This window comes from Oreochromis niloticus, linkage group LG8, assembly GCF_001858045.2.
Source record: "Oreochromis niloticus isolate F11D_XX linkage group LG8, O_niloticus_UMD_NMBU, whole genome shotgun sequence".
NCBI classification, from domain to species: Eukaryota; Metazoa; Chordata; class Actinopteri; order Cichliformes; family Cichlidae; genus Oreochromis; species Oreochromis niloticus.
Genome location: NC_031973.2, coordinates 21,046,586 through 21,061,411, shown reverse-complemented (window position 1 = coordinate 21,061,411; position 14,826 = coordinate 21,046,586). Strand labels below are relative to the sequence as shown.

At 41.6% G+C, this 14,826-nt stretch overlaps 1 protein-coding gene and 1 long non-coding RNA gene across 9 annotated transcripts; both read left to right on the top strand.

The window, feature by feature from the left end:
- Nucleotides 1-130: 130 nt before the first annotated feature.
- LOC109203276 (uncharacterized) lies at nt 131-13,944 on the top strand. 6 transcript variants are annotated; one of them, XR_003221348.1, is made up of 6 exons: nt 131-867; nt 1,317-2,242; nt 2,401-3,576; nt 3,900-4,448; nt 4,546-4,816; nt 13,348-13,944. It is a non-coding gene; the product is annotated as an uncharacterized LOC109203276 (long non-coding RNA). The 6 variants fall into 6 exon arrangements; XR_003221350.1 differs by having other exon boundaries at nt 1,317-3,105; nt 3,364-3,576; XR_003221347.1 differs by having other exon boundaries at nt 131-624; nt 1,338-3,576.
- Nucleotides 8,743-13,944, top strand: LOC109203275 (zinc finger protein 726). Of its 3 annotated transcripts, none has more exons than XM_019362781.1 (4): nt 8,743-8,961; nt 10,747-10,852; nt 12,431-12,963; nt 13,077-13,944. In XM_019362781.1, the coding sequence occupies exons 2-4, from the start codon at nt 10,832-10,834 to the stop codon at nt 13,186-13,188; spliced, it is 666 nt and encodes a 221-aa protein (XP_019218326.1). In that variant the 5' UTR covers nt 8,743-8,961; nt 10,747-10,831; the 3' UTR covers nt 13,189-13,944. The 3 variants fall into 3 exon arrangements, 2 of the variants coding, with proteins under 2 accessions (XP_019218326.1, XP_025765464.1); XR_003221328.1 differs by lacking the exon at nt 8,743-8,961 and adding an exon at nt 9,358-9,517 and having other exon boundaries at nt 9,676-10,852; nt 12,431-12,979; XM_025909679.1 differs by lacking the exon at nt 8,743-8,961 and having other exon boundaries at nt 9,542-10,852.
- Nucleotides 13,945-14,826: the final 882 nt, after the last annotated feature.

The window sequence follows — 14,826 nt, the reverse complement described above, 5'->3', positions numbered from 1 at the left end:
CAGAGTTTGAACCGAGCAGGCGATGGTTTGATTCCCATGCTTGCCATCTGCATACTTCTGTACTCTTCTCAGTACACCTTCAGCCAGCTTAATCTGGCAAGTCTGTAGAGCTCCAGACTTGCCAGCCTAACCTGGCGAGTCTCCAGACTCACTCTGCCTTTTTACCTTTTTCTTCAAATCCCTCCTTAACTTTTGCCTGGAAACACAGCAATTTTTCACACATGACATGGCTTCAATCTCTCAACAAACGCTCCCAACTCACTCAATTTCTGCTCCATCCACACAATTTACACATCAAAACATAGCGATTTTCCTCACTGTCATTAGTTCGTTTTCGTTAGTAGATAGTTTTCCAGTTACACAAGGTTTTGTAACAGCAAGAAACAGCGGTTTTAACTTCTCATTGTACACTAGAAATTTAAGCTTTGTTCATAGAGCTGGCGGTAGCCCACGTTTAGAGTAGAGAAGGCGTTAGCGGTCCTGGTTCAAAACCTCCCAGCAGCAGTATGTTTTGAGCACACACACCTCAGCTTTTTTGCCTCTTTTCAGCAGACCATTTGCAGCTACACGGCAGTCACTACTTTACATCCTTTCTTTTTTTGGTGGATATACCAGTGCTTACAGGTAAGACCATTGAAATGCCCACCATTTATAGAGTGCCAGCGAGTGTCAGTAATGTTAATGTGCTTGTGTGGAATAATGACTCTCCCATTGTACAAAAATGAAGCCAAAATATCCCGCTTGTCGGAGCTGCACGTTGCACTTTTGGAGCCATCACTTCAGGCTCCCGTACAGTTTTTAGGTAGGCAGACCGATCCAGTTTATCTGCTAATGGGTTTACCTCGACTGACTACTCGGTCAATTAAGGTGAATACAACCACGTCATTATGAAAAAGACAGACAGCTTATCATCTTATCTTCTACAACACCTAAAATCACTCTGTTAATTTGTTTGCTAGATTAGCCGCTAGCATACACACTGTGTTAGAGGCTTGCTGCTAGCTAGTTAGCATGCTACACTCCTGTTACTCTAATACTCTGTATTTTTTGAATAATTCAGCACTTCTTAGGTTTTGTTCTCCATTTTTAGGCAGTAATGAGATCAGCTGCACAGTCCACAGAAGTCCAGAGTTACTTTTAATATCAAAAATGTAATGCTGTCCTTTGGGATTTTAACATAAGACTGTGAGTGTAATGGATTTACAACTGTTTAAATGTTCAGAGCACTCTACAGCCTGGTAAGATGGAAACTTTAAAGAACAGCAGCAGAAAGTTTCAGTAGTGTAGTGTAATTATTTCTTTTCATTTAATAATAGAGTCCACATTAATATCAACAGCTACATCCACCCCGGGGAAACTGGTGAGGGAGAACATCAGGACCAAGCTGGGTTTTCTTGGTCCAGAGGTCTGGAGAAACTTCTTCCCTTTCTTTCATCACAGCTGTCTTGTGCTAGATGTTCTATTGACCCACTGAGAGAGGCATAATTTTAGAAACATCAGGAAGACTGAAGCTGATCGCAGGAATCAAGGAGGACCTCGAGATCTTCACCACCAGCTCCCTCACAAGGAAATCTTCCGAAGTCCACTGTAGGCACGGCCCAGAAGATGGATAAACCCAGCATTTCATGAACACACTGGAACTAATCTATCTTCATAACAGTGAGTTTTATCAACAGATCATATGCTCTTGTTACATAGTCTCACGATAACGATTATACACAAATCTGTGGTGTAATTGAACTGTAGCAGCTATGTGGTGTAGCTTATACCAACATGTACTGTGTGCTCTGGACTTTGTAGGTGAAGGCAGCATAGGTCACTACAAAAAGCTTTCATGGTCAACATTTGTGTGACTGTAAAGCAAAAAAGTTTTTAAGGAATTCATAGATAAAACTTTATGAATCTCTCGGGTGGGTTCAACCTAGCATGCATATTAATCTGCCTTACAATAAACACACTGACATTATTTGGAACTTGAATTGAATGGATTAAGCCTAGTGCTAGACTCATAGTTGGACTGCCCATCGGGCATACCGGCCATTTGCCCGGTGGGCCGATGGTGATTTTTCGTTTTTATGGGCCGATGGATTTTTGTTGTTGTTTTTTTCTATAACGGTACAAATAATGAAAGGTGGTGGATTGGCCAGATGCTGGCCGGTGTGTAAAAATAAGTCAGTTGTTTGGTGGTGGCTATGCAACATTCAGCATCTGATCCTTGTTCGTCTGTGTGCTTCTGCGTTTGGTAAGTACAGTTACCTAACTACACCAACTATAACGCAGTCCCTTTAAACACATGCTGCCATCCATTTCTAACTACCTGGTTACTTCCTGTCAGTATTTTACAAACCATGTGGTCACCTGACCCAACTCTGCTTCTTCTTGTTCCCTTTAATGTTGAAGTGTCAAATGTCAAACACCTGGAAAGGAAACTACACCAGTGCACTGGGATGTTTCCCCAACTCGTGCCAGACGCTGTTCCTGCCTGTGAAGGTAACATCAGCAGAGACAGCCCGCCTACCTCAGGACTTCGCCAAGTCACGTATTGATCACGATGGTTATGAAGATGACAGCGAGCGGAAGACTGTAAAAATCCACCACCAGAATGTTTAGATGCTTTCTAATTATTAATGAATATCGTGTTTGTGTGTTTTGGGTTTTGTTTTTTTGGCCTCATTTGTTACTAACAAAGGTCACCAAGCTCAGTTTACATTCTGTATGTGTTTTCATCTTTAGCAGCCACACTCTGACTGCAATTAAGAAAAACACAAACTTTTAAATATTGAAGGGGTTCAGGTAGAGCCGGCTTATGAATTACTATGAACACTTACCATACTGTACCTGTACAACATGTTTTTGTATGAGACAGATTTGTAACAGAGGCCTTAGTCTCAGTAAGTTTGAAGTCCTTTCCTGATTTATTTTGCAATCTCTGCTCTTTCATTGATGATAATTCAGTGCTGCTTCCCTTTTCCCAACGACCGAGACTGTCGGAGTCGGGGCTCGAACCGGCAACCTTCCAATTAGAAGACAAACTGCCACGATCGCCCATAAAGTACAAGTGTTCCTGAGTGTTAACAGCACAGTTAACGTTCAATCAGGGTGGAGGTAGGGCATGTTTGACAGCCTGTGGGTAAAAGCTTCTATTGAGTCTGATTATCTTTGACCTGATGGATCTGTAGCGTTTACAAGAGGGAAGGGGGGAAAACGTGTGTGTCCAGGGTGCGAGGGGTCCTTGATGATGATGATACTGGCTTTCCGCTGAAGTCTGCCAGTATAAATGTCTTTGAGGGGGGTTAGTGAAGTGCCAATTGCCCGCTCTGGCACCCTCACCACCCGCTGAAGTTTCCTCTTTGTCCTCCACAGTACAGCAGTTGAACCAAAGTGTGCAGCCGTAGGTCAGAAGAACATATGAGACACTTTGACTGTTCAGTGCAGTGTGGAGTCTAACAAAGGTCTGTTTTGTGTCCCAGCTGATCAGCAGGAGGAGAAAAGTCTGAGGGAGCAGCAGAGGAACATTTTCAGCCGTTTGCACTCAGCTCAGCTACTACAGAGAAAATGATGAGCTCAACACAGAAGGTGAGGAAAAAATACCACTGTTTCACCAAATGGATTGAATTTAATTTAATTTATATATATATATATATTTATATGTACACACACACACACAAATACACATTGAAAGCACCACAAACGGTAGCCTGATATCAGACAGAACTGTCACATAATATTAAACAGAAGCTGTCAGCTGAGCTCTGTAGAGTGGGCAGTTATAATGAAGCACTTTATTTGTAAGTTCAAGTTACTCTTCATGTTTTTGGCCAGCAGATGGCACCAGTTTTTCAGTTTGTTCAACGACTGCATTTCACTCACTGCCTGTGTTTGTATCTCTGTCGCTGCAGGACCAACATGGACCGAAAAGTCAGCGCTCTCAGGAGGCCGACAAACCTCACAGAAGAAAGAGAGAGAAAAACTACAGCTGTGACGAGTGTGGGAAGGATTTTTCTCGCAAAGCTTCACTATCAAGGCATCAAGTCATCCACACTGGAGAGAGACCGTTCAGCTGTGACTTGTGTGGAAAGTCTTTTCCCTGGGATAGTTGCCTAAGAAAACACCAACTCTTCCACAGAGGAGTTAAAGCGTACAGCTGTGATCAGTGTGACAGAGCTTTTGATCGCAGTTGCAGCTTACAGAGGCATCTGGTTACCCACTCTGGAACTAAGACATATAGCTGTGACATTTGTGGAAAAACTTTCAGTCGGCGAGACAGCCGAAATAGACACCTACGCATTCACACCAGACATGTTGTGTACTGGTGTGATCAGCGTGGCCAACGGTTTATAACAGATGCACAGTTACAAAGCCACATGTTTACCCACACTGAGGAGAAACCTTATAAATGTGACCTGTGTGAGAAGACTTTTGAACTGAAAAAGTAATTGGAGTAAAAAGTAATTGGACGTTGGCAGAGATGCTCTTTATTTCAGGCGACGTTCACGATACAAATGTTGAAGGACTGACTTCAACTGTCTTTGTGTCTTTGTTTAGAAGCAGAGCGACGCAGATGGATCCAGTTCTCAACCCTGTCATCGCTGTGGTGGTAGGAAAGACTTTTGTTGTGACCTTTGTGGAAAATCTTTCGGTCATGCAAAGAGCCTAAAAATACATCAACGTAGACACACTGGAGAGAAACTGAAATACTGCAAAGAATGTGGGAGAAGCTTCACCAGATCACATGAGTTAAAACACCATGAAGTCATTCACAGTGGGGTTAAAAAGCACCTCTGTGATCAGTGTGGGTCATCGTTCACCACTGCAGGTGAGCTTAATATTGTGACCAACACAATATGATGAACAGACTTGCTCACTGGCTGAAGGAGGTGGCACATCAGGCACGGCAAAGTGGTGTTGAAATTCACTGCCGGGCTCCCACGAGTCATCCCACATTTTCCCACTGGAAAATATCATTATTGAAAGAAACGACTGCAAATTCATAAAATCAGGTTGGGGATTACTTCATGCTTTTAATGTTTATATAATTAATTATATAAACTGTTATAATTATATTATATTAATATAATAATGTTGAATTTACGGTAAATTGCTGGCAGCTGTGGTTGCCAGAATTTCACTATGGAAAATATAATAATAATGCAGAATACATAACGTTATACTTGATAAATGTGAAATTCACAGTGAACTGTTGTTTTTTGGACCATAATTACTCTGAAATAAAAACATAACATAATGTAAATTTCTACTTAGAGAAATTTCAGAGATATATCCCTCAAAACTGTAAGTACAAAAAAATTACACTAAGTAGTTTCTAACCACAGGAAATTTATTTTGAGTGTCTTCATAGTTTTATTTTTGACCATCCTGCGTGTTCCCCTGATCTAAATCCAACTGAGAACCTTTGAGGATGGATGGCAAGGGATGTTTACAAAAATGGACAAATGTTTCCACTCACCTTGTGGAAACGCTTGCATCGCAACTCATTTTTGAAGTGATCAACAATAACGGTGGAGCTACTCATTACACGTTTGGAACTTTGATTTCTGTTTTGATTTACTGTTTTTTGGGGAAGTGTGGTCCTAAACTTTTGATCAGCTGTAAAACAGCCTGTTTCAGTTAAAGCATTGTTTTCAATAAATTGCATGCTCAAAACATGTTTTGTCTCACTCCCATTTCTTCCTGTTGCATGTTGAAGCTCTACTTGGAACCTTGTTAAGATCCAAACATGCAAAATAGGATTCTTTGCCATTTTTCAAAGACTGTACAAGCTAAAAATGACAGCAGTATGTTTTCTTCAGCCACATATGTCACAGTGGACCAACAAGTGCAATCTGTGTTCAGACAAGTTTTGAGCAATAAAAAAAAAGTAGCTTATACGTGACATCCTTTATTTGTTGACGAAAACAAACAAACTGAAATGAAGTGATCATGTTGCACTGGGATATTGAATTGTATCCTTGACATGATCATTGGAATTGAATTGAAATGCGAGTAGGGCTGGATACCAAAACTCGATACCTTTTTAGTGCCAACCGAAAACATTCGGTAGGTATCGATACTGAAAAATAGAATATTTTTCGGTGCAAAATTTCCAATAAAATCTCTGTTAATGAGCCAAACAGCTCTCTTCCTTCTGTTGCTGCACATAACGCGCCAGCAGGTCGAGTGCGTCTGTGGGCTAAAAAGATGATTTGCAAACAATGAAAGTGTTACAGCTGCAGAGAGCGATGGCGGTCTCTTTGGAAGATGTTTACATAGCTAATATTTGCAAACTATGGCATTTTTATAATAGCCATATTGTCACTGGCTGATTTTGTTCTGCTTAAGCAAAGCAAGTGTCAGCAAGCTAAGCAGGGTATTCCAGTCATCTTTCTGTCTTATTCTAGGCAATGTTTAGCTGATGCAGGAAATACAAAGCAGTTGAGTGAAGTGGCACAGCCTGTCTTTCTTGGGTCATCGGCAAATGAGTTGCGGTTGATGACCCGGTGCCCTGGAAGCAGAAGAGCCAGGCCAAAGTGAAAGGATAAATAAATGAATAGTATTTAAAAGATTGAAGTTTAAGCTGTGAAGTGGTAAAAGTAATAGAGGTTAAAGCTGTGTTGAATACTAAGGTAAAATAGTGTAAATAAATGAAATGAGATGAAAAGTGTTGTTTGAATTTGAATTGCAGTCCCCTTGGGGTGAAAAAGAAAGCAGGATTCAAGTACAGAGCAAGGCTAGGATTAGATCCAGAGCCACGTGTGAAGCAGTGGATTCGAACCTTGGACCTTGGTATTTGAAACCTGCCCGCATAGCCCGTGAGCCACCTGGCGGGCCAAGTGAATATGGGCAAAGTTGTTCCATTTAAAGTGCACAGTCCTTCTTGCTGGAACGAGTACATATGAAATGGTTTGCAAAGAGTCAAAGTGTTAGAGCTGCAGAGAGCTATTCCGCTATGTTTGTAAGCTGTTTACATAGCAAATAACATATAGATGTATGTAGATAAGATATATGTACATAGGTGTATATGTTGCCATGGAGTCAGAGTCAGTGACATTAGCTGGCGGTGCATGTTTAGTAGAGTGAATGAGGTGATTGTGCGCACAGTGTGATGATGATTATGATGATGATGATGAGTTGTAAAGCAGGTTAAAAGAAGCAGAGCTGACAGTCCCCAGCTGCAGATGGCGGGAGCGCGTAGCTGCGCGGCCGCGGGGTGTGCCCTTTAAATAGAGCAGAATTGCTGCCGTTGGATTGGCCCGCCAAGTGGCCTATGGGATAGAGTGACTTGGCTTGTAAGCAGAGTTTGAACCTGAGCGGCGATGGTTCGATTCCCATGCCTGCCATCTGCATACGCTCTGTACTCTTCTCAGTACACCTTCAGCCAGCTTAATCTGGCAAGTCTGTAGAGCTCCAGACTTGCCAGCCTAACCTGGCGAGTCTGTAGAGCTCCAGACTCACTCTGCCTTTTTACCCTTTTCTTCAAATCCCTCCTTAACTTTTGCCTGGAAACAGGGCAATTTTTCACACACAACATGGCTTCAATCTCTCAACAAATGCTCCCAACTCACTCAATTTCCGCTCCATCCACACAATTTACACATCAAAACATAGCGATTTTCCTCACTGTCATTGGTTCGTTTTCCTTAGTAGATAGTTTTCCAGTTACACAAGGTTTTGTAACAGCAAGAAACGGCGGTTTTAACTTCTCATTGTACACTAGAAATTTAAGCTTTGTTCATAGAGCTGGCGGTAGCCCACGTTTAGCTCAGCGAGTAGAGAAGGCGTTAGCGGTCCTGGTTCAAAACCTCCCAGTATGTTTTGAGCACACACACCTCAGCTTTTTTGCCTCTTTTCAGCAGACCATTTGCAGCTACACGGCAGTCACTACCTTACATCCTTTCTTATTTGGTGGATATACCAGTGCTTACAGGTAAGACCATTGAAATGCCCACCATTTATAGAGTGCCAGCGAGTGTCAGTAATGTTAATGTGCTTGTGTGGAATAATGACTCTCCCTTTGCGCAAAACTGAAGCCAAAATATCCCGCTTGTCAGAGCTGCACGTTGCACTTTTGGAGCCGTCACTTCAGGCTCCCGTACAGTTTTTAGGTAGGCAGACCGATCCAGTTTATCTGCTAATGGGTTTACCTGGACTGGCTACTCGGTCAATTAAGGTGAATACAACCACGTCATTATGAAAAAGACACACAGCTTATCATCTTATCTTCTACAACACCTAAAATCACTCTGTTAATTTGTTTGCTAGATTAGCCGCTAGCATACACACCGTGTTAGAGGCTTGCTGCTAGCTAGTTAGCATGCTACACACCTGTTACTCTAATACTCTGTATTTTTTGAATAATTCAGCACTTCTTAGGTTTTGTTCTCCATTTTTAGGCAGTAATGAGATCAGCTGCACAGTCCACAGAAGTCCAGAGTTACTTTTAATATCAAAAATGTAATGCTGTCCTTTGGGATTTTAACATAAGACTGTGAGTGTAATGGATTTACAACTGTTTAAATGTTCGGAGCACTCTACAGCCTGGTAAGATGGAAACTTTAAAGAACAGCAGCAGAAGGTTTCAGTAGTGTAGTGTAATTATTTCGTTTAATTTAATAATAGAGTCCACATTATTATTAACAGCTACATCCACCCCGGGAAATGTGTGGTGAGGGAGAACATCAGGACCAAGCTGGGTTTTCTTGGTCCAGAGGTCTGGAGAAACTTCTTCCCTTTCTTTCATCACAGCTGTCTTGTGCTAGATGTTCTATTGACCCACTGAGAGAGGCATAATTTTAGAAACATCAGGAAGACTGAAGCTCATCGCAGGAATCAAGAAGGACCTCGAGATCTTCACCACCAGCTCCCTCACAAGGAAATCTTCCGAACTCCACTGTAGGCACGGCCCAGAAGATGGATAAACCCAGCATTTCATGAACACACTGGAACTAATCTATCTTCATAACAGTGAGTTTTATCAACAGATCATATGCTCTTGTTACATAGTCTCACGATAACGATTATACACAAATCTGTGGTGTAATTGAACTGTAGCAGCTATGTGGTGTAGCTTATACCAACATGTACTGTGTGCTCTGGACTTTGTAGGTGAAGGCAGCATAGGTCACTACAAAAAGCTTTCATGGTCAACATTTGTGTGACTGTAAAGCAAAAAAGTTTTTAAGGAATTCATAGATAAAACTTTATGAATCTCTCGGGTGGGTTCAACCTAGCATGCATATTAATCTGCCTTACAATAAACACACTGACATTATTTGGAACTTGAATTGAATGGATTAAGCCTAGTGCTAGACTCATAGTTGGACTGCCCATCGGGCATACCGGCCATTTGCCCGGTGGGCCGATGGATTTTTTTTGTTGTTTTTTTCTATAACGGTACAAATAATGAAAGGTGATGGATTGGCCAGATGCTGGCCGGTGTGTAAAAATAAGTCAGTTGTTTGGTGGTGGCTATGCAACATTCAGCATCTGATCCTTGTTCGTCTGTGTGCTTCTGCGTTTGGTAAGTATAGTTACCTAACTACACCAACTATAGCGCAGTCCCTCTAAACACATGCTGCCATCCATTTCTAACTACCTGGTTACTTCCTGTCAGTATTTTACAAACCATGTGGTCACCTGACCCAACTCTGCTTCTTCTTGTTCCCTTTAATGTTGAAGTGTCAAATGTCAAACAGCTGGAAAGGAAACTACACCAGTGCACTGGGATGTTTCCCCAACTCGTGCCAGACGCTGTTCCTGCCTGTGAAGGTAACATCAGCAGAGACAGCCCGCCTACCTCAGGACCTCGCCAAGTCACGTATTGATCACGATGGTTATGAAGATGACAGCGAGCGGAAGACTGTAAAAATCCACCACCAGAATGTTTAGATGCTTTCTAATTATTAATGAATATCGTGTTTGTGTGTTTTGGGTTTTGTTTTTTTGGCCTCATTTGTTACTAACAAAGGTCACCAAGCTCAGTTTACATTCTGTATGTGTTTTCATCTTTAGCAGCCACACTCTGACTGCAATTAAGAAAAACACAAACTTTTAAATATTGAAGGGGTTCAGGTAGAGCCGGCTTATGAATTACTATGAACACTTACCATACTGTACCTGTACAACATGTTTTTGTATGAGACAGATTTGTAACAGAGGCCTTAGTCTCAGTAAGTTTGAAGTCCTTTCCTGATTTATTTTGCAATCTCTGCTCTTTCATTGATGATAATTCAGTGCTGCTTCCCTTTTTCCCAACGACCGAGACTGTCGGAGTCGGGGCTCGAACCGGCAACCTTCCAATTAGAAGACAAACTGCCACGATCGCCCATAAAGTGCAAGTGTTCCTGAGTGTTAACAGCACAGTTAACGTTCAATCAGGGTGGAGGTAGGGCATGTTTGACAGCCTGTGGGTAAAAGCTTCTATTGAGTCTGATTATCTTTGACCTGATGGATCTGTAGCGTTTACCAGAGGGAATGGGGGAAAACGTGTGTGTCCAGGGTGCGAGGGGTCCTTGATGATGATGATACTGGCTTTCCGCTGAAGTCTGCCAGTATAAATGTCTTTGAGGGGGGTTAGTGAAGTGCCAATTGCCCGCTCTGGCACCCTCACCACCCGCTGAAGTTTCCTCCTTGTCCTCCACAGTACAGCAGTTGAACCAGAGTGTGCAGCCGTAGGTCAGAAGAACATATGAGACACTTTGACTGTTCAGTGCAGTGTGGAGCCTAACAAAGGTCTGTTTTGTGTCCCAGCTGATCAGCAGGAGGAGAAAAGTCTGAGGGAGCAGCAGAGGAACATTTTCAGCCGTTTGCACTCAGCTCAGCTACTACAGAGAAAATGATGAGCTCAACACAGAAGGTGAGGAAAAAATACCACTGTTTCACCAAATGGATTGAATTTAATTTATATATACACACACACCCACACACGCACAAATACACATTGAAAGCACCATAAACAGTAGCCTGATATCAGACAGAACTGTCACATAATATTAAACAGAAGCTGTCAGCTGAGCTCTGTAGAGTGGGCAGTTATAATGAAGCACTTTATTTGTAAGTTCAAGTTACTCTTCATGTTTTTGGCCAGCAGATGGCACCAAGAGGACTGTGTTGAAATGCTTTGAGTAACGAACCCTTTTTCAATAACAATAATAATAATAATGCTTTATTTAAAAGGAACAGTGCAGTTTAACATAGTCCAAGTATAAAACATAAAACTGATGTCCTGCACATGAGTTTATAGCTATTGCTAATTTCCAACCATTGTCCCTTGTTGTGCTTACATTGCTTATAATACAAGCTTCAGTGTTTCAGAAAGCTTCATTTGGCCATCACTGATATCAATAACATCCGTAAACTCTCTCCATACTCTTTTCCGTCCATGCTACAGAGGTAGCCCCTCGTTTAGGAGTAAGGTCCTCGATTTGTTTTGACTGGTCCTTTTGTTTGAAGCTACCTTTTCTCCCTGTGAAATACAGCAGCTGGACCTTTAGCTAGCAACACACTGTGAGACAAACTGCACACAAACATTTTGTGTGCTTTCCAATTTTTGTTGAGCTGATAAAAATGCTGCATTTGAAATTAGCTGCCACTTAAAAACTATTACTCCATTTATGCTCGCTCATCTTCTGTGTAGCTAGATGCTGAAGTACTGCGACAGCAACGTATGAGCGCTGCAGTCATTCCAGTGTTGTGCCGAGAAAAGACAAAAAAACACTGGCCCACTTTGACCCCTGACTATGGCCCCCACTTTTCTTTCTTTCATTTTCATGTGTCATACTCTGGTGATTAATACACCATCTGGATTGCCTTTCATGTGTTACTGTTTAAGCTCAAATCAGTTTGATGTTTGATGCCTGCAGTGATGAAATGACTCCTCTCAAAGGCCTTACACCAAAAGTAACACATCTGTTTTCAAAATGTAAGGAGTATAAAGTACAGATTATTTTTTTAAGTAGGGAGTAAAAGTGTTTTTTTTAAAAAACAACAACCTTAGTTTACAAACAGACTCTGACATTTTCCTTCACTGAACCAAGCTTGCAATTATTACACTGGATTTATTATCATTGAATAAACTAGCAAATTATAGAAATATATGATAGGAAACAGGCGAAAGAAATATAAGAGAGTATAGACCTGGTAAACATGTATTACTATTCTGAGTGTGTTAGCATGCTAGCATGAATATTTGTGTACAAGCAGGAGGGATGGGCAGGATTTTAGAGTGTTTGAACAGTCATTCAGTATTTTTAACACCAGGTTGGATGTAATGTGTTACTGTTACCAGTAGGTGGTGATAAGAGACCTTTAGGTGTTTGGTGCCACACTCCACCTTCAGGTTCAAAATTAGTGTTAATGGAGGGACTTTGAAGGTTCAGTTTGTTCAACGACTGCATTTCACTCACTGCCTGTGTTTGTATCTCTGTCGCTGCAGGACCAACATGGACCGAAAAGTCAGCGCTCTCAGGAGGCCGACAAACCTCACAGAAGAAAGAGAGAGAAAAACTACAGCTGTGACGAGTGTGGGAAGGATTTTTCTCGCAAAGCTTCACTATCAAGGCATCAAGTCATCCACACTGGAGAGAGACCGTTCAGCTGTGATCAGTGTGGAAAGTCTTTTCCCTGGGATAGTTGCCTAAGAAAACACCAACTCTTCCACAGAGGAGTTAAAGCGTACAGCTGTGATCAGTGTGGCAGAGGTTTTGATCGCAGTTGCAGCTTACAGAGGCATCTGGTTACCCACTCTGGAACTAAGACATATAGCTGTGACATTTGTGGAAAAACTTTCAGTCGGCGAGACAGCCGAAATAAACACCTACGCATTCACACCAGACATGTTGTGTACTGGTGTGATCAGCGTGGCCAACGGTTTATAACAGATGCACAGTTACAAAGCCACATGTTTACCCACACTGAGGAGAAACCTTATAAATGTGACCTGTGTGAGAAGACTTTTGAACTGAAAAAGTAATTGGAGTAAAAAGTAATTGGACGTTGGCAGAGATGCTCTTTATTTCAGGCGACGTTCACGATACAAATGTTGAAGGACTGACTTCAACTGTCTTTGTGTCTTTGTTTAGAAGCAGAGCGACGCAGATGGATCCAGTTCTCAACCCTGTCATCGCTGTGGTGGTGGGAAAGACTTTTGTTGTGACCTTTGTGGAAAATGTTTCGGTCATGCAAAGAGCCTAAAAATACATCAACGTAGACACACTGGAGAGAAACTGAAATACTGCAAAGAATGTGGGAGAAGCTTCACCAGATCACATGAGTTAAAACACCATGAAGTCATTCACAGTGGGGTTAAAAAGCACCTCTGTGATCAGTGTGGGTCATCGTTCACCACTGCAGGTGAGCTTAAAACACACAAACGAGTCCACACAGGAGAGAAACCATACAAGTGCACACATGGTCACACACACACAGCTGTGACCGGTGTGACAAGACTTTCAGGAATCTCAGTTCATACTCTGAACACAAACGATCCCACGCTGCAGATAAACTGTTTCACTGCTTCAAATGTGCAAAAACCTTCACTTCACTATCTGCTCTGTGCAAACATCAGCGTGATCACGCGGGGCGGAAATCATTCCCATCTCCGGATCACGGTGAATCTGGTGTCAGGGTCAGAATTAAAACTGTTGAGATCCGACTCCACAGATTTCAGCTGGAATCTCATGTAAAGAACTGATGAGGCTGCTGTAAATATAAATGTTCCTGCAGTTACATCTTAAGCTTTCTAAACTCTTCTACTTTAGTGTTCTTATCGAGTGGTTAGCTTTGTTTTGTTGGAAGAAGAAATCTGTTGTTATGTAATCAAGTTGTTATTGAATGTATTTTGATCCATGTGTTCTGTAGGTGTTCTTTGTTCAGGCTGTCTGTGTTATGAAACGTTGCAACGGTTAAATAAAAAATCAAAATGTTCAATAAAGAAATGGTTTAATGACAGTTTGAGCCATGATGTCATTTCCTGTTTTTCAGAGTAAAGACTCGAGGGATGAATGGAAACATGTTTACAGTCAGAGTCAGATGAACTGTTTTCAGTGACACAGATGGAGGTTTATCAGAGGACACTTGGCTTTCCCTCCCTCACACTGAACAGGGTTCCTGCAGCTTATTACAAACTCTGATCTTAAATTTAAGAAAAATAAGATCTTTCAAATCTTGTTGTTGTTTTTTTCAAACTTGCTGTTAAAACTTCTGAATTTCTTTTCAAAATTTTTTAGGAAAATAATCTTTTATAGTTGTGGTTTCATTTGCTCAGAGTTTGTCAGCGTTTCCTGATACAAGGCAGGATGGATCCATGCTTTTGTGTTTTTTAAGACAAATTCTGACACCAAAATCTGAATGTTACAGAGATTGAGACCCATCAGATCAGGCAACATTTTCAATCTTCTATTGTCCCCTTTTGTGTACAACAGAAGATAACAGTGGAAGGAGAATGAACTGGGAGATCTCAGGTCATTTTTACCTCCCGGGTACGTCAAGCTCTTCCTCTACTAATTGTTCCAAACACGGGAAGCTTTTAGGAACATTTAAAGTTTGTTTTGTTTTTAAGTAAATTTTGTGGAAGCTTCAGTCTGAGATGATGGTTACAGAAACTGTGCAAGGATGACGTTTCGTACTTATTTGATGTAGAGAAGTGAGTCACCAGAGAATGGGCCCATGTTAGTTAGTCATGCTGGAGATGGTTTTTTCAGACTCACAGACATAACAATGATCAGAAGAGCATAACGAGCATACGGACGCAACTTCCATTTTTTCTCCATTTCATGCATGAGAGCAGATTTTAACAGAAATGCATTGTCAAAGCTGTCGTCAAAGACTGCT

Excerpts from the sequence above, each read along its gene's own strand:
- LOC109203275 (XM_019362781.1), top strand. The coding sequence starts at position 10,832 with ATGATGAGCTCAACACAGAAG. Across the intron at positions 10,853-12,430 it reads TGATGAGCTCAACACAGAAG|GACCAACATGGACCGAAAAG; the intron begins GTGAGGAAAAAA and ends CTGTCGCTGCAG. Across the intron at positions 12,964-13,076 it reads AAGACTTTTGAACTGAAAAA|AAGCAGAGCGACGCAGATGG; the intron begins GTAATTGGAGTA and ends GTCTTTGTTTAG.